At 44.1% G+C, this 25068-nt stretch overlaps 1 protein-coding gene and 2 long non-coding RNA genes across 3 annotated transcripts; 1 reads left to right on the forward strand and 2 right to left on the reverse strand.

The window, feature by feature from the left end:
- Positions 1-1851: 1851 nt before the first annotated feature.
- Positions 1852-2912, reverse strand: LOC140000930 (uncharacterized). Its single transcript, XR_011806122.1, has 3 exons — positions 2624-2912; positions 2231-2351; positions 1852-1975 (listed from the first exon to the last, which is right to left on the reverse strand). It is a non-coding gene; the product is annotated as an uncharacterized lncRNA (long non-coding RNA).
- Positions 2913-7352: 4440 nt separating this feature from the next.
- On the forward strand, positions 7353-16015 carry LOC140000913 (cysteine protease ATG4A-like; the record flags this gene model as incomplete). The annotated part of the gene is made up of 11 exons (XM_072032019.1): positions 7353-7413; positions 7877-7975; positions 8769-8870; positions 9426-9498; positions 10832-10907; positions 11455-11637; positions 11747-11825; positions 12710-12855; positions 13906-13962; positions 15112-15223; positions 15496-16015. Coding segments are annotated over 11 exons (1053 nt in total), but the record flags the coding sequence as incomplete, so codon positions are not given.
- A 6274-nt stretch (positions 16016-22289) lies between these two features.
- LOC140000933 (uncharacterized) lies at positions 22290-23351 on the reverse strand. Its single transcript, XR_011806125.1, has 3 exons — positions 23062-23351; positions 22669-22789; positions 22290-22413 (listed from the first exon to the last, which is right to left on the reverse strand). It is a non-coding gene; the product is annotated as an uncharacterized lncRNA (long non-coding RNA).
- Between the last annotated feature and the right edge of the window lie 1717 nt (positions 23352-25068).

Here is a 25068-nt window from a genome sequence, read left to right on the forward strand (position 1 = left end):
CTTCAGGCAGAAGGCAGAAGGAATCAAGAGACAGGACTGGCTCTGTCTGCATACTGCAGTAGACGCACTTTTTTGCATCTTCTGTGCGTGAAAAAGTATGTTTTAATTGATAAGAATCCCAAGGGCCTAGAAATACTGCAGTTTTAGGATAAATCTGGTATAAACTGAGTGTCCTGAGGATTTTGAGTACTCCATTTCCGTGGCCAGACCAACAGAAACTCCAGGGCAATAGGAAACACAACTTTCTCTCTCTTATCCTAAATTTCTCCACTTGTTATCTCCTGACCAGCAATTTACAGGAAAGTTACAGGAAAGTGAGGGAAAATATTTGAACTATTTATACACCAGTGCAGGTGGTGCCATGTTAACTTCACTCTTTTGCAAGATCTTGTTTGCTAACAGCAAGTTATGGCCCCTAGGGATGTTTTACCTTGAGGGAGGGAATGGGGGCACACCAAAACAAGTAGAACAAGCAAAATACTGTGGGGTGGAGCTGACAAAACAACAAACAAACAAACAAACAACAAAAAAACAACTACCACCACAGACCACCCACTAGTGCCGTGCTTTTCATACTGAAGTGAGGAAAGAGCAGAGCATCCTTGCAGGAACTTCATGCCTCAAAACCCTCCTTTGTCACTCTTCCTGCACTTGTGTAACAGTTGCTTGCAGGTCTGTTTCCTTTCTTATTTCAGGACTGGAAGATGGCTTCATGGACAAAACAGACTTGGCTTGGGGAAGAGTAATTGAATTTATTGCCAACTGATCACAAAGTAGGACAGTGAGAATTTAAAAACTTTAAAACCAACCAACCAACCAACCAACCAACCAAACAGAAAACCACCTCGCCACACTACCTCCATCCCAGGCTAAACCTCAGTCTTGTATCTTCTATCTATTTCCCACGGAGCAGTGGGGGGTGGTTGGAGGATGTTGGGGACTGGAGGTTGCAGGCTCTGCTGCTCCTTCATTGTATTTGGCAATTTTATTGATGGTAGCGCTCCCCACCCCTCCCATCCCCTCTTTTCCCTTCCCTCCACTCCCCTGCCCTCCCCTATGCTCCCTGTTCTTTCTGACCAACAGTATGATAGATTCGGGTGGGTGGTCAGCACGTGGGGCTACGGAGAGGACATGTACACAAAGATTTGGCTCCAGATCCAAAATGTCATGTATTTGGCAATTTTATTTATGGTAGCACTCCCCTCCCCTCCCCTCCCCTCCCCTCCCCTCCCCTCCCCTCCCCTCCCCTCCCCTCCCCTCCCCTCCCCTCCCCTCCCCTCCCCTCCCCTCCCCTCCCCTCCCCTCCCCTCCCCTCCCCTCCCCTCCCCTCCCCTCCCTTCCCCTCTCCCCCATCCCCTCCCCTCCCCTCCTGTCTCCTCCCCTCCCCTACACCCCCTCCCCTATGCTCCCTGTCCCTATACTCTGCTACACTCCCCTCCCCTATCCTACCCTGCACACTCCTACACTCCCCTCCCCTATCCTACCCTAAACTCCCGTTCGCTACACTACCCTACATTACCCTATGCCCCCCTACCCTACACTCTCCTACAATCCCCTCCCGTATCCTACCCTACACTCCCCTAAACTCCGATCCCCTACACTACCCTATACTCTCCTATGCTCCCCTCCCCTCTAACACGCTACACTACGCTATGCTACCCTACCCTACCCTACCCTACCCTACCCTACCCTACCCTACCCTACCCTACCCTACCCTACCCTACCCTACCCTATCCTATCCTATCCTATCCTATCCTATCCTATCCTATCCTATCCTATCCTATCCTACCCTCCCCCTGCCCTCCCCTCCCCTCCCCTCCCTTCCTTTTATTCCCTCCCCTTCCCTCCCCTCTTGTCTTCTTCTCTCCTCTCTTCTTTCTTTCGGGTAACTTCAAATCGCTTCAGAGGTCAGCCTGCAGGTTGCGGAGGCAAAGCAACTGCTCTGGCTGGATGTGAAGAGCCAAGACAGAAGTTGCTGTCAGGGAAAAGATACACAGAGGGGATGAAAAAGACGGAGTGTGCTTCCGACCTTCACAACTTCTAAGCAAGCGGAGATGAGGTTGTGGAAGAAGCAAATAAGCTGTTGATCTAGAAGCAGCCTGAAGATTGTCCTTAAGCAGGGCCTTGCATTCTTCATTTTTACAGCATTGCTTGCCTTCAAGTGCACGACGATGATTTTATGAACTTTCTACCACTACAGAAATGCACCGGATTCTTTCACAAAACTTACGGGTGGTACTTGGCAATATTGGTTAGCATTCTCTATTTCCTTCATCATCTCAATTCTCTTTTGGCCTGTGAAGCTTTCCAGATCAGAGGAGAAGATCCACGGTAATACGGAGCTTTGGATACTGCAAAGGAAACGAAGAATCCTACTGACAACTCTTTTCAACCTCGCCTGCAAGCATCACAGAAAAGAACACCGAAAGAACACCGCTTTATCATGGGAAGCATAAATTGGAGCATAGGTGTCCTATAGCTGAAGCAAGGTGAAGCAGGTTCCACACAAGGTGAAGGAGCACATCCATAAGCATTTCCGTAAAGCCGTGTTTTCAAACAAAGGGTTAAGATTTAGATTTTGTTACAAGTGAAGAATGAAGAAATAAAAGAAAAAGAAAATTACCAGGACATCCAGTTTTCCTCTAGCTTGCTTTGCTTCTTTCCGAATCTGAGTCTGGAGTGACAGTCAGGGAGCAGCGTTGTGCAGAAATGCCAAAGCCTCCCCAGCTGGTTGTACCTTCATCAGCAAGGGCTTTGATACTGCTGCCTCCTCAGCAACATCAGCCATTTCCGAGGAAAGCTGGTGTCCATCAGGTCAAATAGGAATGGGAAATCCCTCTTGCCACAACTTCACACTCACACCAGAGTTGGCAGGACAGGCCGATGGACAGAGAAGCGTCTGCAAGAGTGTTAGAAAACAGACTTTAGATTTCCGTCAACCCAGGAAGAATTACTTGCTCATCCCTTCAAAGTGAACTCTGAGTAGAAGGAGGGGATCCCAAGCTGCATTCCTGACATCTATGCTGCAAAGTCATCCAATGGGACATGTTACTGTAGCAGCCTGTTACGAACAGAAACAGGACTTTGAGGTTATGCTGTTGGATTAGAATTAAGCTCAAAGAGTTAGTCCTTTGACGTGTTTTTGTTTGCAAGTGTTTTCACTGCTTCCCAGACAATGTCTCCAGCAAGCTAGCTGCTTGCTTCATTTGTTCTGTTCTGTTCTGTTCTGTTCTTTTTGATTCTGTTTTGTTTTGTTTTCTCAGCCAGGATTCTTAGAGAAATGAGATTAAAGTGATCATATTGTATGTCCACCCATCCCTCCCTCCCCTTCGCTTGTCCAGAGCTTTTACCTCGTCCAGCAGCTTGAATGAGCTCGGTCCTAGGCGCAGTTGTGTCCAAGCCATTCTGTTCCTAGACGTGTTGTGAGAACAGACAGCTAAGTAGTGGGGAGAGGACGTGCTGCTGTCTGCAGTGTGACCTCAGCGCTTACCAAACAGTAGGGAATACACAGAGAAGGGCCTTAGGAGAACTTCAAGCCCCAGATACGTTTTATGTGGAAACCATATTTCCCAAGATAACACTGGACACAACTGCATAATCAAAAGGGATTCATTTCTTGGTTCATTCAACTCCTAGGTTTTAGTTTTAAAACATGTCTGTCTTGGCTTAAAGCACTCTTCCAATCTCTATTTCCAGTTCCTAGGATTTCCTGAAATAGGGAATCCCACTTTTTCCTTTTACAATCTCCCAGTCTCTTCTTTTTTACCTCTCCCCAAGAAACTTAGCACTGCTCTCTTCATACTTGACAACTAGATATGGAGCTGTATCAGCCAGAAGGAAGTTTCCTTCACACTTTCTGCTTCTTACGGTATCTGGGCTCTTACCTTTACACTTACTCACCCTTCCTACATTAGCACAAAGAAAGTGTTTTGGAGATCTGATGTCTTGTTTTCCAGAAACTGCCCTGAATCACCTTTACGAGAGCTGTCCCACGCTGCGAGCACAAGTCTTGCAGTCTGGCCAGATATTTGCCTTCTAAGTCAATAACCAAATCTGTTACAAAGGTAAGAACATGTAATTAATGGAAAGGAAATCCTTTTATCCTTTTATTTTGATCCAAATTCACTTTTTTTTTTTTTTTCTAGACCAAGAATGAATCGTGGAGAACCACCAAAACTCAGGTGAGAAATGAAATGACAAATGTTAAGGTCAGGAAGCTTGCCCACTGCCATTGCTACCCTGAAAGCAGATGGAGTGCATCTTCATACGCCACAGCCTGAGACACTAGTCGACAGGCCAGCCCGTGTGAGGAAGTCCATTGCTGCCTGAATTTTAACATGACAGGGGGACTCTTAAGCCTCTTGTTTATGCTTTAGTACTTGCGGTCTATGGGAGGACCACAGCACACTCTTCTCTGTCTCCCCTTATTTGTTGATCGTCTGTAGGAAGAAGAGAACGTGCAGAGGCCCTCACCCGTACATTGGGTCTGTTCTCACTCTGTGCAGCTCCATCATTGAGCAAAGTACCAACCTTGAGGCTTCTGTAAGGACTTGACACAAACTACAGAATACTACAATGAAGCATTCACAACAAAACCACATTTTTTTCCTCAGCCAAGCATCAAAACACTTACAGAAGGGCATGGTCCCTCTCTGTGCACCTCAAGGGGAGATCCACAAATCCTCACGTGGTTTCATCGCATCCAGCACCCTTCTCTGTGCCTCCCAGCTAAACGTGCACAGAGGCAGCTGTTGCCAAAGTGCTGTGGTGACACAATTCAGTTCTGTTTCTGAAGTCATCACCGCAGGCGCCTCCCAGTGACGGCACAACACTCTCTGTTGCTAATGCGTCTGTCTCAGAAACAGCTAGGGAAGTACCACTATGCCCAAACTGACTTGAATTAGAGTAGTTCCCAAATTATTCCCTGCTCCCCTACATCTGTGGAAGGTGGGTGATCAATCTTTTCCTTGAGAAAGGACTACAGAGCAAAAGAGCTTGATTCTGAGACGTTGCCCGTCCTTGTAGAGCAGTTCACCTTTGATTTCCATGTCAGAAAAAAGAAGGTGAAATCAACAATTCCCTTCCTCTGAGCTGGGAATAGGAAAGAAGCCCAATTCTCCAGAAAGCCTTCAAAAGGAAACTGCATTTCTTTGTTAAACAACTTGTTTAATTTCTTGAAAGAAATCTTTCCCAGGACTTTGCAACTGCGGTGGTTCAAAGCGGGTGGGCAGCCGAGTTCCACCACGGCCGCTCTCTCACTCCCCCTCCTCAAAGGGAAAGGGGGAGAAAATACGATGCAAAGGGCTCCAGGGCTGAGATAAGGACAGGGCGATGGCTCAACAAGTATCGTGACGGGCAAAGCAGACTCAGCACAGTGACCCTCAGGGTCCCTCCCTGCCCCTGCTCCCCGTGGGGTCCCTCCCATGGGATGCCGCCCTTCCCCAGCTGATCCCACACGGGCTGCCCACAGGCAGCAGCTCCTCAAGCACTGCTCCCACACGGCTCCGTCCCACGGGCTCCATCCATCCATCCATCCATCCCCCAGGAGCAAACTGCTCCAGCACGGGTCCCCCACGGCTGGGCGGCAGCTCCCCCCAGCCCCCCTGCTCCTGCGGGGGCTCCTCTCCATGGCTGCAGCTGCGGCCCGGGGCCTGCTCCTGCGGGGGCTCTCCACAGGCCGCAGCCTCCTCCAGGCCACAGCCACCTGCTCCACCGGGGGCTCCTCCACCCACAGGGGGGCAGCAGCGTGGAGATCTGCTCCATGGGGGACCCATGGGTGCAGGGGGACAGCCTGCTCCACCAGGGGCCTCTCCCTGCACAGCCCGCAGGGGAACTGCTGCTGTGAGCCTGGAGCACCTCCTGCCTCCTGCTGCACTCACCTTGGGGGCTGCAGGGCTGCTTCTCACTCCTTGCTCTTCCAGCTTCTGTTGTGCAGCAGTATTTCCCCCTGCTTACATCTGCTCTCCCAGAGGTGCAAACAACATCGCTTATTGGCTCAGCTCTGGCAAGCGCCGGGGCCCTTTTGGAGCTATCTGGAGCTGGCTGTTGTCTGGACTGTTCTCACAGACGCCATCCCTGCAGGCCCCTGCTACCAAACCCTTGCCACGTAAATCCGATCGAAGTGTATGCAGCAATTACAAAGCCGCTGTGCTTTGGGCTGTCACGATCCTTCTGCAAGTGCAGGGGAGGTGCAGGGTTGCTTTGCATTTCCAAAAGGAGGAAGAAAGCCTCCAACCCCACTGGACCTCAGCCACTTGCAGGATCCAAGCAACGCTCCCCACTTTCAGTTATCTCCCTCCCATGCACACAGTGGGAGCAAGGTTGAACAAGCACATTTTTGAAAATGTTTATCTTAATGAAGAATAAAAGAAGTCTACAACACCCAATCCCTCTGTGCACCCAAGGCAAAAATCGTGGACTATTCTGCCTCAACACTATTTTCAGACCCAATTTGTCAAGTCATCTAGCAGAGGATTTCTGTCTTGTTCACTCACTAGCTTAGTAGAGCACCAGTTTACATAGGTGCTGGAGCAGATTCCTCAACCATCTGAAGGGACTTGATCCCAGAAAAGTTCAAAACTGCAGATGACTCATGATTTTGTGGTGAAGCATCTATTAAATGAGAGCTGTTCCGCTTAGGGCACAGTGAGACAGTGTGAGAAGAACCCTGTATCTCACTGATTGAGGCTTTATAACTCTACAGAATTGTCAGTCAACAATAAATGGAAAGTGCAGGAGATATGTTCTTTCTTCCTCCTTTCCCTGCCATACATTAGCAGAGAGATTGTGGTGGGATATAGGTTCAGAGCCTCACAGAAGAAGGATTTGAACCCAGGCTCTCCACAGTCTGCACCACTGCCTTCCTGATGGCTTTTGACTATTTTATTTTATTTTATTTTATTTTATTTTATTTTATTTTATTTTATTTTATTTTATTTTATTTTATTTTATTTTATTTTATTAGTATTATTATTCTTCTTTTTCTGGGTGGTGTCTAAGTCTTGGGGGGAAGAACAAACTGTGGGAGGAGGGAATGCTACTACTGTCTGTGACAGTGGTGATTTCTGGACAGTGTTAGCAACAGAGCTTCTGCAGAGAAGAGAAAATGCCAGGCAGTCTCTGTTGGTATTCCATGTACTGAGTACTGAGTGCAGTTTTGGGCTCCGCAGTATAAGAAAAAGACATAAACCTGTTAGAGAGTGTCGAAAGAAGGGCAACAAACAAGAGGGTCTCTTTTAACAGGGGGATTGAGGTTTGTGGCAAGGTTTTGGTAGCAATTTAGGGGCTGCACTGTGCTGGACACAGCAACAGACGCACCATAAGCCAAAGTCAGACAATAAGCCAAGGTGTGTTTACGTGTGGTTTACTGTGGTTTAACGTGGTTTATGTATAGAAGAAAGTTTTTGCCTATTGGTGAGTATACTGCAGATTTGCTGCATTGTTCTAAATTAAATAGCAAGATAAGTGATGGCATCGTAGGCTGGGAAAATATTTCTAGAGTATCAGCGCATTTTGAGCATCATTTTAACTGTTTATGCAAACATGAAGATTATTAAAATCAGTGTTTATTTAGGTCTGTATGTAAACAGGTGATCATGTTGTATAGCATGCAGTAAATGGTTTGTGAATGCTGCTTGAAGAATGAAAAGAGTAAGTCAGCTCCACAAGGAATAAATGAATTTTGTTTATTTGTGCAATGCAGAGATTAGAATTAGACCAACAGCATGGAACCAAAGTCTTGCTGTGTGCCTTTTATCTGTAGGACAGTTCATGGAGGCTTCAGCAGCCCTATCTGTTTTCTAGCAGTCTGAAATGTCCTCTGTGGTGCTGCACCCAGTTGAAAGCCTGCACTGATTGTGATGAACTTTCCTAACAGGAGGCACGGGTCCTTCGTCGGACGCTGGCTGGGGATGTATGCTGCGATGCGGGCAGATGATGCTGGCCCAAGCACTGATCTGCAGACACTTAGGGAGAGGTGAGTGCTGGTCCTGAGGGAACTTCGGTATTGTCTGCAGACGCTTCTTCGTAAGTACTCCATTAAAAGCACAAACCCTGAATTTATTAGTGAGACTTTCTTTGATGCCCTGGTAACAGTTCCTAATGAATCAATTCATATTCAGCTGGGTGAAATCATCCCAGCCTGAAGCAGAGAAATAGGCATAGAAGGAGAAGAAATGGGGAATCCTGTCGCCATTATTTTATAAACCTTTTAGTGTAACACCCAAGTTGAGGCCAAGGGAAAACCTGCCACCGTGGGACAGTGCTCTTACCCTTCTCTTCACTACTCACTTGTCAGCAGCACGAGGTCCAAACCCCCCTGGTGCAAGCTCTTAAGCATGCATGTCACATCCCAGGATGCTGCCAGTGGAGTGTTTGGACTTTCTGTATGGATCTTATGTTGTTATTTAATGGGTGCTTAGAAATCCAACAAGGTCTAAACACAGCCTGTACTTTTAAATAATCTTGGAAGCTCAGAGATACTGGAATGGCTATCAACACGCAGCATGATCCGTCAGAATATGTTTGCAGTTGATGTTTTTGTTTTGTTTTATTTTCCCTGTTTTTACAATCTAGCCTATGATGATAAAGGGCAGCTTGATGATAAATAACAAGCTTGGAATTCTAGGAGCTCTACACAAAATGTAAATATTCGAGATGAATTGAAATGTCTTTTAACATCTCATTATAAAGATTTCTGCTGTCTAGACATTTGATCAGTGTAATGAAAACGTCACCATTTTTTATTCTATATCAATTTTTCCTTTCAGATTGGCAATGGGAAAAACACAAAAAACAACCAGAAGAATATCACAGAATCCTACGATGCTTTCTCGACAGGAAGGCTTGCTGTTATTCAATCCACCAGATGGGTAAGAACAAACATAAACTTTCAGGTTTTTTCCACTGAAATTTCTACTGTGTTGAATCACTAATTTGCAGTATGTTAATTCATAATTTTAAAAAGTGGATGTGAAGACAATGTGTATGCTTATATAAAAATAAAAAGGTATGCAGATGGGCGCAAAGACTAGTAGTACAGAAACATTCCCTGAGACCTAAATAAAGCCATGTACTAGAACGTAGCTCTTGATAAACTCTGTAAGCCTTGGGTACCAGAGTCAGTAATGTTAGAATAGACAGTCTTGTAGCTTATTGCTGTAATTTGTAATAAAGGGCACTAACATTTGTTAACTTGTAATTCTCATTGTAGTTTAGAAGCCTTTTGTTTATTAAAGAAACTGGCACTCCCTAAGTTTTGAAAAGAGCATAGATTGAGAAAATAATTGTTATTGCTAAATACAGATTGCAGTTACTCTAGAATGTTTGACAGTCACAGTATTTACTGTATATTGTTCCCACATTCTTTATGGTCTCATTTTTCTTTGATTTTGTGTACGTGTGTCTTTTTTTCACTATGAAAACAGCACAGGTGGGTGTTGGAGAGGGGAAGTCAATTGGAGAATGGTTTGGACCAAATACAGTTGCTCAAGTACTAAAGTAAGTGAGATCATACCAGTCTCATTCAGAACGTACTCCCCTGGGGCAGCCAAGAGAAGGCCCAGGCAGAGTTTTGAAGGCTGCATCTCCCCCTGTCCCACAGTCAGGAATGTACTTGCCATCTATTTACAAGTGCAGCATGGAATGTCATGCCACAGCTCGGTGTGCAGGTACTGAGTTGGGAATGGGTGACCTCTAAATTTTAATAAAGGAAGAGCCTGAGGAGAAGAAACTGCAGGAAAGTCTCCTGCTATGCCGTCTGCATGCCCTCACCAGTCACACCACAGATGTATATTCCTTTCTGCACAGTGGCACAGCTCTGGCAGGTTGAGAGTGCCACCGTGTAGGTCGGAGTGGTGGTGTGAAACATCAGAGAGAAGCCATCTCGGCTGAGGAGGGAACTGAGCTGCAATTCCTCCCTTTCTGAGCAGCAGTTCTGCCAGCAAGGCTACTGGATAAAGATGGGCAGCTCCTCATAGTCTGGGAGCCACACTGAAAGGAACTGAGGCTGCTCAGTTCTCCAGGGGTACGTGGAGGTGTCTTACCTCAGGCAGGGGCTAGGCTACAGGTCCTGCGAGCTCAGCAGCAAGTCTTTGACACCCTGGAACAGGCACATGATCTGAAGAGGGAGGGGAGCTGAAGCATGCCCTGGACTCCAGATCTTTCATGGCCAAGTTTTTCATGGTGAAACGCTCACCCCCATTTCTTTCTGGCTTATTTGAAACAACTAATTCTGCCAGTGCAGCTTAAGAGAGTAGCTCCCTTCCCCAAAGGTTTGGATTTTGCAGAAGTGGACATAAAACTGTGTGCTGCTGTCTCCCACTGAAGTTTTGGTGCCCCAAACCCTTAGCTGATTTAGCTTTTAACGCCCCATTTCTGCTGTGCACGCAGGCTCAGGCAGAAGTAATTCCACTGAATTCAGTGGAATTTCTTAAGCAAAAAGTAATCTGCAAAACTGGCATAGGAATTTTTTTCTTTTCCAGATGAGAAAAGACACAATTGGGCAAGAACCCAGTGCAGAGACTGTCGAGTGCAATAAAAAGTAATAAACTTGATGTAGTTGAACTGTTACTGTCACTGCACTTAGCAGTAAGACAAAACAGTTTGCACATGGTGCAGCGCATATGTTTTTCCTGGTACCACTCAGTACCTATTTTTCTAAAGATATGAAACATTTAATGTTTAAAGTTTTCTTTTTCTTACATGGAGACTTTAAAAAATGCAGAAAGGATGTTTTTTCTTAAGAAAAAAAAAATAAATAAATGGTTCTGAGTGTAAAGCTACCCTTTTGATCCAACTAGTTTATATTAATTAGTACCTTAATGTTTTCTAGGAAGCTTGCTTTATTTGATGAATGGAATTCATTAGCAGTTTATGTATCTATGGACAATACGGTGGTCATTGAAGACATCAGGAAGTGACACCTCATCAGTTTTCTGGTAACAGTTTCTGATTTGACTCCATTTGCCAGCATGTATCTAAACATGAACAAATACTTGGGGGGCCATGGGTTTGTCTTGCAAGGGTAAGAAGAGGGAAGAAGGACATACAAACTCAGTTGTGTTTTTTTGATCCCTGATGCCAACTTCGTGCTCACATCACTGGATGTGAAGAGCTCCTTGAAGAATTTCTACTGTCATCATTGCTGCCATTTCATTTCTCTGGCGTTTTATAGGCAAAGCTTGACACTATTAATAACATTAATAGGACATGTCACTGCAGTCTTAAATTGTCATCCCCCAATCATTGATCTAACGTCTCACTTGGACGTGCCAGCACATACTGTCTGCTAGAATTACTTCTACTAAATAGCTGTAATTGCCATGCCCGGCTCGTTTTGTCTTGGGTGCCCTATAAAGATCCCTGGCAAACTAGCTTAATTCACTACTGAGAGGAAGATCTGCTTTGTGTTCCTCTGTGCGTTGACTGATTTCTAGTTTTATTCCCGCAGAAAAAACGTGCTGGTGCCCTCCTCAGAGCAGCAGGGCGTCCCACAGCAGTGCACATTTGCACAGAAGTGCTCTTGGCCGAAGCAAGAAGGCAGGAGGACTCTGCACAGGCTGGAAAGCCCTCTTGCTTATTATACCTCTACGACTAGGGATAAATCACATAAATCCCGTATATATTGATGCATTTAAAGTAAGGTTTTCTTTCAATTCATTGCTCGTTACTGTCAAATAAGTTTGGGTATCTGTGATGTCAGTAAAGAAATGAATGACAATTTCCTTTATTCCTTTTGAACTCCTAGGAATGCTTTAAGATGCCACAGTCTTTGGGAGCATTAGGAGGGAAACCAAATAATGCCTTTTATTTCATAGGATTTTTAGGTAAGGAAAAAAGAAACTTATTCCAAATGTGCAGATGATCAAAAGAGAACATTTTTTGAAGGGGAAATAGTAAGGGGTCTAAGCGTGAACCTCTAGAAGTAAAGAAAGATGAGAATAGAATAAAATAAATGAAGAAGCATATCTAAAAGAGTTTAGAAACAGTATGAGATGATCCTTAACAGGAGCAGAAAGTTAACAGCAAAGCTAGGTGTAAAAATAAGTGATGACATCAACAAGAGCAACATACTGAGAATAGCTGATAGCATTTGACAAGTGTATTGGTCAAATGTCACTTTTATTTTCTTGTATTTCAAAACTGTTTCTGATAGCAGTATCTTTTTCACCTTTTGCATACCTTCTGTTATTAAGTATTGCTCTAATTAATTTAAAATGCATTCCTTCAGATTTCACCCCACTTTGGGCCAAAATTTTGCAACCCTATTTTGTCCTTTTGTAAAACCTAACCTGTTTTAGTTAGGCTTTTTTGTTCCAATTTCTGAATGAATGCCTAATGGGATTACAGATTGCATCTGTGAACATCCTGTACCTTTTAATCTGTCAAATGTTAGTGTTTACAACACTTGAGATTAAAAAAAAAAAAAAAAAAAAAAGTACTGGATCTCACATGGAAAAATAAAAGTATGTGACAAAGATAGAACATAACCAACCAAAAAATTACAGTAATAGGTGACAATAGGAAGTTATACTAAATACCCTGTGGGAAACGCTGTGTCTAAACCTTCCGATTCTCTTAAAGAATCCCTAGCTGGAAAGTCTAGATTATACTGACTGCGATGGCAATCTAATTTCTATTTTACAGTTCTGGACCAAGTGCTTATTAATGTCACTTGCTTATTTTTAACATACGGCTTTTACCCATCCAGGCAATGAGCTGATCTATCTGGACCCTCACACCACTCAAAGCTTTGTAGATTCAGAAGAAAATGGCACGGTTGACGATGAGAGTTTCCACTGCCAGGAAGCCCCACATAGAATGAAGATCATGAATTTGGACCCTTCAGTAGCTTTAGTAAGTGTCAGGAAATCTTGAATGCATGTACTTTATCTCAAAGTAATGTCTCTCTACATTGGTAAGGGCAGCAATGCATCTCCTTGAACAGAACCAAGATCACAAAGCTGTCTTCTGTGATCAACACATAGTAGTTTGTACATAACTACATCGAGAATCTTAGGGCAAGTGGGGAGCTGTCTGTACTGTAGGGAGCTCGCTTTGTTTTCTTTACTGAGCAGCTTTTACTTCTTTCAAGAGGCATTATAATGGTCAGAGCAAGGAACTGAAACAGGTTTACGTGTTTTATTCTATCACTACTTTATGTTTGGTCACCTCTAGACAAGTTACTTAAACTTACTTTATATCATAAGTTGAAAATGTTTAAGTGGAATTATTGTATTTCACCCCAAATTACAAATACAAATGTATTATTTGTAATTCACCCAAAATGTCATGGGGGTACTGTGGTATTTGAAAAAATTGGATCTGATCCCATGCCAGTATCCTGTGATTGGGTGATTGGCAGTTGTCACCAGTGGGATGTGTTTCTAAAGCTTTAAACAATCTGTAAAGATACCGGTATCTGTCATTCATTCACATACCTGTTTTTTAATACTGCTGCTTTTTAGAAAGTTTTTTTGTTTTGTTTTGTTTTAATACTTAACTACGTAACTGTGCAAAATGTGGCATGATGCAACGAGACAGACAAAATCATAATGAAGAGCAAATATTTTCAGTATAGATACCAGAATGGAAATGTTCCTTAGGTGGTCCATCATCTACAAGTTTTCAGCTTCTGCTGATACCTGGACTGTAGGAACTGGGTGGCGCTCCATGGAGGAGCACACAGGAGCTGCTGCTATTTTTTGCTTGACTATTTCGTTAGGGGTTTGCAGGGCCTTGTTCTCCCCGTGGGTTCTCTCCCTAGAGCTGCCACATATTTGGAGTCTTATATCTACTGATCGTACAGGGCATTACTGTATCAGAGGTCAAACCGCCTTACCTGCTGGTACCACATACCTACCATCTGCAAAGGTAAAACTCTGTGTGTTTGTTTTTTCCCCTAAGGGTTTCTTTTGCAAAGAAGAATGTGATTTTGATAACCGGTGTAGTCTTGTACAAAAGGTAAGAGTGGGAACTTAGCATCTCGATTTGTTCTTTATAAAGTCTGGTTTTTATTGTCTGTTTTTTGTAAAATTTTCCTTTGCATTTTCCTTTGTATACAAATTGTATGAGCCATGGAGAAGAATGCATTAAAGCATCAGGGTAAGGCAATACTACTGAATTGCTAATTGGAAATTGTTCAGCACTTTACCAGCCACAAACCCTGCCAGTTGGAAAATGGGTGTAAACATCCACACTTGAAGGTGTTACTGGGTGACACTTGCTTTTAACTTCTAATTCTCACTAAATGACTAAGGTTTAACTGCCATATTGTAGTGATGTATCAATGATTTGCTTCCTGATCCTTTTTTATTGTTTGACATAATAGATTGCGTGTTCTAATTATGACTGTTAGTCCCTGCTATCTTAAAGATCTGATTCTGTAAGCGCTGCAGGCCTCTAGCTCCTGCTGATCTAGGGAGAACAGAAGGTGCTGGCTGCCACAGGAAACAGACTTGAGGATGTTTCTGCATGCAGCTGTTAAGCTAAGCACCAGACGTCTGAATGTAAAGTACCATCAACCTCTAAGGGCATTTATTTAAAAAAAAAAAAATCATCTAAGGAAAACAGTTTGTAAATAACTGAAATACAGGACAGAAGGTAACTTCTCTTTGAAGAGGAATAGCGTTTGGCTTCAGGAACACCTTTTTTCCTGACCAAAACCTGTCCTTCAAAATCTGATGCGTTTTTTTTTTTTTTTCCCCCTTTGGAGGAGCTGATAGATCTGTCTTTTGTGCTATTGATCAACAGAAAACTTGAGGAGAGTTCTATGCAAGCAACTTTCTTTTAAAAAGCAGAAAATATTGTACATTCCTAGTGTGCTTGCTACCTGTAAACAAAATTACAGGTTTGCAGATATCAAAGCTGATATCAAAAGATGATAAGACTGATAATTTGTAGTACAGTTCAAGAGATCTGTCTTCCAGATGTGTTTTAACTAGGGATGTATTACAGAGACCATGGTGCTTGGATTTCACAGTATGTCTGTATAAAGACTTTTTTTTCCTGATGGACATGCGTAATTAAAAAACACTTTCAATTAAGCAGACACGTTTTGTGTTTGAAGCGTCCCCCGAGCCAGCTTTTAAAATGAAAGCATTCTGTCCTCAGGAGATTCTAAAGCAGCAGAGTCTACGGGTGTTTGAGCTGGTCCAGAAGCACCCGCCACACTGGCCTCCTTTCATACCTCCAACAAAACCAGAAGTGACAACCACAGGAGCAGGTAAGGCACCGATTAAAAGCCTAATTGTGCAATGTTATGTTCCTCGTTAGCAAATAAAAGAATAATCACAGGTAGAATAACTATCCTTTGTGAGTGTCAAGCAATATATAGCAGGCATGTATCCAAACAAGCCATACAATTGCTAGCACAGATTATTTTTTTTCACTCTTACAAAGTACTTTTCTGGAATGCGTCTTTCAAAGTTTTTTTTTTTAAGTGAACAAAATCAGGCATGTCTTTAGAAGCATTTTTTTCTTTATCTTTTTTTACAGAACTCATTGAATCTACTGACAAGCTATTTGAATTGGAAGAAGAATTTGAAATCCTGAGTGTGTGAAGGAAACTGTGGTGACTCTTCTGAGTGTTGAATATATTGGTAATATTATTGCATTGACTTAAACAGCCATGTTAGCCCCGAAGTGCCTGAAATTATGGATAACAGAGCACAGAAATCTAGTAGCATCCAAAACTCCAAGGGCAGTTTAACACACAAGCTTCCCCGGATGGAAAGGCAGTAAGAGATCTTGTGATAAGATGCTTAAAGGGAATCTCTTTTTAACGTACCTTACCTGGAGACAAACGGGCCTTTGAGATTAAGGCAAAAATACGTGTATCACTGGGCACCATGTTTGGAGAAAGGGATAACCCAAATGGATATTTCTTGCTCTCATATAATAATGCAATAGTTTAGTTCTTCAAGCAAAACAGTCTTCAGTTCAGGAGGATGTTTACTTCTGTTCCCTCCTGTGGGCTGCGTCATAGGAAAAATACATTGTCTTGTTTAAAAGATTGACTGGATCAGGAGAAAATTGTTTCCTTGTTAAATATTTTAACATGTATTTGAGCAACCAGACTTTATTACAAAAATGTTTCTGTAAAAGGAACTATGTCTAATGGACACATTTTGCAATAGCCTTCCTGTTTCTGGGAGACCTCAAGAGGAACAGGAGCCTCAAATAGTTGATACAGATCACAACCACTGTTATAGTTATGGTATATTTCACCTTGACCTTAAAATTCAAATGATTAAAACTTAGGTTATTTCTTTCCGAGTTAAAACGAGTCAAAGGTGGTTTAACTGTACCTTATTTATTTTAGAATAGATTTACACAAGTTTCTCTGTTACAGCACTTTATCTGTGCATCTAATAAATTTCTTAAGCTTTTCTTAGGTTGTATGCTGCTATGTTTGGTTAATTTGTGTGAACTAAATATAAACCAGGTTATCTTAAAACTTAATATAGAAGCGTACACAGATTACTGAATTGTTGCTTTTTGACTTCTTGCCTTTTGAAATCTGTTTTGGTAGAAGTGCCTTAACCCTACAGGTTTATCAGAACAGCCTGGGCAGTTTTATTTCTAAGGCAGAGAATCTCTCTCTAGCAGCCATAAGAAAAACAGTTCAGAATAAAGAAAGGCAAACATTTTTAATCCATGCTGAAGTTCCTTTTCACTACCAGACAGTCCCCCTTGTGGTCATGTTGTCATGCTAGTGTAATGAACATGAACTGCAGACTTTCATCTTCACCAATAAATGACAACATAGAGAAATACTGAATATTGTCTCCTCTCACTTGTACCTCTCGATCAGGGCCACTGTTTTTTCAAACAAAAGAGTTAACGAGATCCTATTGCATCTTGTTTAATGTTTATTAACTACAGTTTGGAAACCACAAACGTAGAAAAAAAATATCATTTCCTTATTTTATTAAAACATATATAAAACATATATAAAACATATATAATATATATATATAACACATATTGTGTTGTAAAGCCCACAATTCCATACCAATGACAACAAAAAAATCATCTAATTGAGCATGCAGTTTTCATTAACCTGTTTTTTGTTTCTTTTTTTTTTTTACAAATACCCAACAACACATACACATGTGTTGTGTTTTTTTTTTTTCCATCATTTCTCACTGAAGCGATACCCATCCCGTATCAGATCTGTGTCATTACTCTAATTTTTGTTCCTAATGTACTTGAAAAACTTCTTAACTCTATTGATTGCAACAGTGGACTTTTTTCCCTCCGATCTTAACTCCATTTATCAATTACTTATTCTCTTAAAATCCTGCTTTTAAGAGATGGTTGGGTATTCACCATCTCTCACTCTTATTTATAGATTTTCTTTTCTTTTTCAGTAGTTCAGCCCTAGTCAACTCGGAGGTGGGCAGCAGCAGCTTCTATGGAGCAGCTATGCTGGAAAAAAAAAAAAAAAAAAAGTTGAGCCTTGAGGGAAAAGGAAGGTGGGAGAGCCAGATGGGGCAAGAGGAAGGGAGGTGGTTTGACCAGGACACCTTGAGGGTCTGGGAAGAGAAGAAATGGATGGGTGCTTAAGAAATGAGCAGCATCACAGCCTACATACGGAAGAATTGTGACGAGCAGTTTAGAAATGTGAGCGATTGGTGGTCTTGTGTTGATCGGCAGCTGTGCTCCATGGTTATAGCTGTAATTTCAGCAGGTTACTGTGTAAGCCGCATGTTGCCACTTCCTTGATCAAGGCAAATGCTGTTCAGTTGCAGGGAAGAGGGGCAAGACTCAGGGAAGAAACGGAACGGAGAAAAACTGTACACTGTGGATATGCACACGTAGCCATAAAATCAGTGCTGGACAGAAAGAGAGAAAGAGAGACAGAGAGACAGAGAGACAGAACGAAAGGAGGGAAGGAAGGAAGGAAGGAAGGAAGGAAGGAAGGAAGGAAGGAAGGAAGGAAGGAAGGAAGGAAGGAAGGAAGGAAGGAAGGAAGGAAGGAAGGAAGGAAGGAAGGAAGGAATGGAGGGAGGGAGGAAGGTAAAGGGAGAAAGAAGGAATACCCCACACTCATAAAAGTGAGAAAGATCCAGGTGTAAAAGAACGTAAAAGAAAGACAACTGTCATGTTGTGGTCTGATAGTTTCTGGGAGAAAGCAGAAACCCAGCAATTCTGTCTTTCCTACTCCTCCAAACCAATTCCGTTGACAACTCTGAATGCTTCCAGCTAGAAAAAAAAGGAAGCATGAAGTGGAGGGCTCCTTGCCATCACTGTATTTCTGGAGCAGATTTCTGGATAGTCCCCGCAGCCAGCTGTAGGGCCTGTGCCAGGCTTGGAGTGGCTGCAGGGAACATGCCAGGGGCTCGAGGTGCTGCAGGGAACATGCCAGGGGTTGGAGGGGCTGCAGGGCGAGTGACACGGGTTTGAGGGGCCTCAGGTCCCAGCGCAGTGGTTGAAGTCGATGCAGGGAACATCAGAGTTGTTGGAGGGGCTGCAGGTAAAATGCCAGGGGTTGCGGGGGCTGCAGGGTGCTGAGTCACAGCTTTGCATCAGGTCAAGACGCATTTTCCTAGAACCATCCATTTCCTCCTGAAGGGGCTGAATAGCATGGAACGGTCTTCAAAGTGCACAGAGCAGACCCCAGCAAACGTAGGGATGCTGCTAGCAAGTAGGGAACTTTTTTGTTGATGTTGTTAACATTGTTTCACGACAATAGATGCAAACATGTATCTTGAGTTGAGGGCAAAGGTGACCTTGGATCTGAAGCACACAGGCGTTCGCTAATGTCCCCCCATCCGGAGTGAATCCACAACGACTCGGAAGGAAAACTAAAGTCCAAAGCAGTGCACTGGGATAAAGAGAGTTTAATAGGGTAGAAAAGGAATAAAAACAATATAATAAATATTAATATTTATAATTTATAATATAATAACGTATAAAAATTGTTTAATTAATAAGATTAAATAATAATCATCATAATTTTATAGTAAGAAAACAACGCCATACTGTACAACACAGTCAAGAAAGTGGATTTAATGCAATAAAAATAAAACCCATTTATCCCATCCCAATGAGTTCCTATCCCCATCATCACTTCCCATCCCACTGATCATTTCCTATCCCAACAACGTCCCAGTTCTGATCCCAAGGCTGAATTCCCAACTCCCACCCACCCATCCAGCCAGCCATGCACCCATTTTCTGCATTTTCAGGTCACAAGACTCTGATGAAGGCCACCTCAGCCTTTTCCCCCCCAAAAAAAGCTGCTCTTTATTGTGAAAAACTTCACTTTTGCACAACACTGCAGACCCAGCCAAGATGGTCCTGCAAGACAAGGTGAAACAAACATACAAAACCCATATGGAGGTAAATTGGTTCATCTAAACAAATTCCTACCACGAAATCCTGATCCTCAATCTCAGCACCGATGAAAAAAGAGGATACAGTTCCCTCCTCCAAGGTCCCTCTCTGCCCCTGCTCCCCGTGGGCTCCTCTCCATGGCTGCAGCTGCGGCCCGGGGCCTGCTCCTGCGGGGGCTCTTTTTTGCACCTAAGTGCTGTTAACCATCCCAGGCATTTGTTGTTCACATGGTGAATAAGTGCTGTTTTGGATTTACAGAGATAATCTGTAGATTTGGTTCCAAAGGGGTTCAAATTCAGGCAAGGCAGTGAGAGCTTTGTGGGCTGCAGGAGAACCAAAATGCAGGAACTGTCAGGGCTCATCCTCACCCGGGACCAACTCTCATTTGGTCTTCTTTGGAGAGAAAGCCAAGCCAGCCAGATGGCTTCCACTACTTCTATGGGAGTGACATTGGGATTGATCTTTAAAATGAAATGAAGCAGAAGGCTGTGGGTTCTCCAACCTTCAAGATATGCAGCACTTGGCTGGGAAGGTTTCTTCCGTTCCTATGGATTTGAAGAATTAGGGCTGAAAGAAGCAGCAGGACCCTAGGGCCATATTCTGTCATCTCTATGGAAACTCCTGACGGGAATTACCTCCCTACTGGTGTCAAACTGCAGGCAGGCAAACGGGTGTGGTCTCCTCTCTGTGCAACTCCCCAATCCATGGTGTCTCTTTGCATGTGTGAAATTGCATGTGTATAGGGGGTGTGGTGGCAGAAGAGTGAAAGCCTCTTCTGATGGCTCCTAAAGCTGTGAGTCTGACCCTTCTGTGACTGTGCTGAAAGCGATCCTGGGGATAGAAGGGAGAGTGATCCAGCTGCACATCATGAGACGGGGAAGAGACAGAGGCTCTGGCGTGCACTGCTGACTGGTTTGCCTCGGTGGGGTTGGAGTGAGGAAGCTGTACCCTCCTCTGTTAGCACAAAGGAGAGGAGTTATTCCACGCTATTTTTCCTCCTCTGTGTATGAATGGACAGACTGCACAGTTGGTTAAGGCCGTAGCTACTGAAGACAAGAACTCGATTGTCTGCTGCTCTTCAGGCAGAAGGCAGAAGGAATCAAGAGACAGGACTGGCTCTGTCTGCATACTGCAGTAGACGCACTTTTTTGCATCTTCTGTGCGTGAAAAAGTATGTTTTAATTGATAAGAATCCCAAGGGCCTAGAAATACTGCAGTTTTAGGATAAATCTGGTATAAACTGAGTGTCCTGAGGATTTTGAGTACTCCATTTCCGTGGCCAGACCAACAGAAACTCCAGGGCAATAGGAAACACAACTTTCTCTCTCTTATCCTAAATTTCTCCACTTGTTATCTCCTGACCAGCAATTTACAGGAAAGTTACAGGAAAGTGAGGGAAAATATTTGAACTATTTATACACCAGTGCAGGTGGTGCCATGTTAACTTCACTCTTTTGCAAGATCTTGTTTGCTAACAGCAAGTTATGGCCCCTAGGGATGTTTTACCTTGAGGGAGGGAATGGGGGCACACCAAAACAAGTAGAACAAGCAAAATACTGTGGGGTGGAGCTGACAAAACAACAAACAAACAAACAAACAACAAAAAAACAACTACCACCACAGACCACCCACTAGTGCCGTGCTTTTCATACTGAAGTGAGGAAAGAGCAGAGCATCCTTGCAGGAACTTCATGCCTCAAAACCCTCCTTTGTCACTCTTCCTGCACTTGTGTAACAGTTGCTTGCAGGTCTGTTTCCTTTCTTATTTCAGGACTGGAAGATGGCTTCATGGACAAAACAGACTTGGCTTGGGGAAGAGTAATTGAATTTATTGCCAACTGATCACAAAGTAGGACAGTGAGAATTTAAAAACTTTAAAACCAACCAACCAACCAACCAACCAAACAGAAAACCACCTCGCCACACTACCTCCATCCCAGGCTAAACCTCAGTCTTGATTCTTCTATCTATTTCCCACGGAGCAGTGGGGGGTGGTTGGAGGATGCTGGGGACTGGAGGTTGCAGGCTCTGCTGCTCCTTCATTGTATTTGGCAATTTTATTGATGGTAGCGCTCCCCACCCCTCCCATCCCCTCTTTTCCCTTCCCTCCACTCCCCTGCCCTCCCCTATGCTCCCTGTTCTTTCTGACCAACAGTATGATAGATTCGGGTGGGTGGTCAGCACGTGGGGCTACGGAGAGGACATGTACACAAAGATTTGGCTCCAGATCCAAAATGTCATGTATTTGGCAATTTTATTTATGGTAGCACTCCCCTCCCCTCCCCTCCCCTCCCCTCCCCTCCCCTCTCCTCCCCTCCCCTCCCCTCCCCTCCCCTCCCCTCCCCTCCCCTCCCCTCCCCTCCCCTCCCCTCCCCTCCCCTCCCCTCCCCTCCCCTCCCCTCCCCTCCCCTCCCCTCCCCTCCCCTCCCCTCTCCTCCCCTCCCTTCCCCTCCCCCCCATCCCCTCCCCTCCCCTCCTGTCTCCTCCCCTCCCCTACACCCCCTCCCCTATGCTCCCTGTCCCTATACTCTGCTACACTCCCCTCCCCTATCCTACCCTGCACACTCCTACACTCCCCTCCCCTATCCTACCCTAAACTCCCGTTCGCTACACTACCCTACATTACCCTATGCCCCCCTACCCTACACTCTCCTACAATCCCCTCCCGTATCCTACCCTACACTCCCCTAAACTCCGATCCCCTACACTACCCTATACTCTCCTATGCTCCCCTCCCCTCTAACACGCTACACTACGCTATGCTACCCTACCCTACCCTACCCTACCCTACCCTACCCTACCCTACCCTACCCTACCCTACCCTACCCTACCCTACCCTACCCTACCCTACCCTATCCTATCCTATCCTATCCTATCCTATCCTACCCTCCCCCTGCCCTCCCCTCCCCTCCCCTCCCTTCCTTTTATTCCCTCCCCTTCCCTCCCCTCTTGTCTTCTTCTCTCCTCTCTTCTTTCTTTCGGGTAACTTCAAATCGCTTCAGAGGTCAGCCTGCAGGTTGCGGAGGCAAAGCAACTGCTCTGGCTGGATGTGAAGAGCCAAGACAGAAGTTGCTGTCAGGGAAAAGATACACAGAGGGGATGAAAAAGACGGAGTGTGCTTCCGACCTTCACAACTTCTAAGCAAGCGGAGATGAGGTTGTGGAAGAAGCAAATAAGCTGTTGATCTAGAAGCAGCCTGAAGATTGTCCTTAAGCAGGGCCTTGCATTCTTCATTTTTACAGCATTGCTTGCCTTCAAGTGCACGACGATGATTTTATGAACTTTCTACCACTACAGAAATGCACCGGATTCTTTCACAAAACTTACGGGTGGTACTTGGCAATATTGGTTAGCATTCTCTATTTCCTTCATCATCTCAATTCTCTTTTGGCCTGTGAAGCTTTCCAGATCAGAGGAGAAGATCCACGGTAATACGGAGCTTTGGATACTGCAAAGGAAACGAAGAATCCTACTGACAACTCTTTTCAACCTCGCCTGCAAGCATCACAGAAAAGAACACCGAAAGAACACCGCTTTATCATGGGAAGCATAAATTGGAGCATAGGTGTCCTATAGCTGAAGCAAGGTGAAGCAGGTTCCACACAAGGTGAAGGAGCACATCCATAAGCATTTCCGTAAAGCCGTGTTTTCAAACAAAGGGTTAAGATTTAGATTTTGTTACAAGTGAAGAATGAAGAAATAAAAGAAAAAGAAAATTACCAGGACATCCAGTTTTCCTCTAGCTTGCTTTGCTTCTTTCCGAATCTGAGTCTGGAGTGACAGTCAGGGAGCAGCGTTGTGCAGAAATGCCAAAGCCTCCCCAGCTGGTTGTACCTTCATCAGCAAGGGCTTTGATACTGCTGCCTCCTCAGCAACATCAGCCATTTCCGAGGAAAGCTGGTGTCCATCAGGTCAAATAGGAATGGGAAATCCCTCTTGCCACAACTTCACACTCACACCAGAGTTGGCAGGACAGGCCGATGGACAGAGAAGCGTCTGCAAGAGTGTTAGAAAACAGACTTTAGATTTCCGTCAACCCAGGAAGAATTACTTGCTCATCCCTTCAAAGTGAACTCTGAGTAGAAGGAGGGGATCCCAAGCTGCATTCCTGACATCTATGCTGCAAAGTCATCCAATGGGACATGTTACTGTAGCAGCCTGTTACGAACAGAAACAGGACTTTGAGGTTATGCTGTTGGATTAGAATTAAGCTCAAAGAGTTAGTCCTTTGACGTGTTTTTGTTTGCAAGTGTTTTCACTGCTTCCCAGACAATGTCTCCAGCAAGCTAGCTGCTTGCTTCATTTGTTCTGTTCTGTTCTGTTCTGTTCTTTTTGATTCTGTTTTGTTTTGTTTTCTCAGCCAGGATTCTTAGAGAAATGAGATTAAAGTGATCATATTGTATGTCCACCCATCCCTCCCTCCCCTTCGCTTGTCCAGAGCTTTTACCTCGTCCAGCAGCTTGAATGAGCTCGGTCCTAGGCGCAGTTGTGTCCAAGCCATTCTGTTCCTAGACGTGTTGTGAGAACAGACAGCTAAGTAGTGGGGAGAGGACGTGCTGCTGTCTGCAGTGTGACCTCAGCGCTTACCAAACAGTAGGGAATACACAGAGAAGGGCCTTAGGAGAACTTCAAGCCCCAGATACGTTTTATGTGGAAACCATATTTCCCAAGATAACACTGGACACAACTGCATAATCAAAAGGGATTCATTTCTTGGTTCATTCAACTCCTAGGTTTTAGTTTTAAAACATGTCTGTCTTGGCTTAAAGCACTCTTCCAATCTCTATTTCCAGTTCCTAGGATTTCCTGAAATAGGGAATCCCACTTTTTCCTTTTACAATCTCCCAGTCTCTTCTTTTTTACCTCTCCCCAAGAAACTTAGCACTGCTCTCTTCATACTTGACAACTAGATATGGAGCTGTATCAGCCAGAAGGAAGTTTCCTTCACACTTTCTGCTTCTTACGGTATCTGGGCTCTTACCTTTACACTTACTCACCCTTCCTACATTAGCACAAAGAAAGTGTTTTGGAGATCTGATGTCTTGTTTTCCAGAAACTGCCCTGAATCACCTTTACGAGAGCTGTCCCACGCTGCGAGCACAAGTCTTGCAGTCTGGCCAGATATTTGCCTTCTAAGTCAATAACCAAATCTGTTACAAAGGTAAGAACATGTAATTAATGGAAAGGAAATCCTTTTATCCTTTTATTTTGATCCAAATTCACTTTTTTTTTTTTTTTCTAGACCAAGAATGAATCGTGGAGAACCACCAAAACTCAGGTGAGAAATGAAATGACAAATGTTAAGGTCAGGAAGCTTGCCCACTGCCATTGCTACCCTGAAAGCAGATGGAGTGCATCTTCATACGCCACAGCCTGAGACACTAGTCGACAGGCCAGCCCGTGTGAGGAAGTCCATTGCTGCCTGAATTTTAACATGACAGGGGGACTCTTAAGCCTCTTGTTTATGCTTTAGTACTTGCGGTCTATGGGAGGACCACAGCACACTCTTCTCTGTCTCCCCTTATTTGTTGATCGTCTGTAGGAAGAAGAGAACGTGCAGAGGCCCTCACCCGTACATTGGGTCTGTTCTCACTCTGTGCAGCTCCATCATTGAGCAAAGTACCAACCTTGAGGCTTCTGTAAGGACTTGACACAAACTACAGAATACTACAATGAAGCATTCACAACAAAACCACATTTTTTTCCTCAGCCAAGCATCAAAACACT

The sequence above is a fragment of the Anas platyrhynchos genome, chromosome 35 (genome assembly GCF_047663525.1).
Source record: "Anas platyrhynchos isolate ZD024472 breed Pekin duck chromosome 35, IASCAAS_PekinDuck_T2T, whole genome shotgun sequence".
Lineage (NCBI taxonomy): Eukaryota > Metazoa > Chordata > Aves > Anseriformes > Anatidae > Anas > Anas platyrhynchos.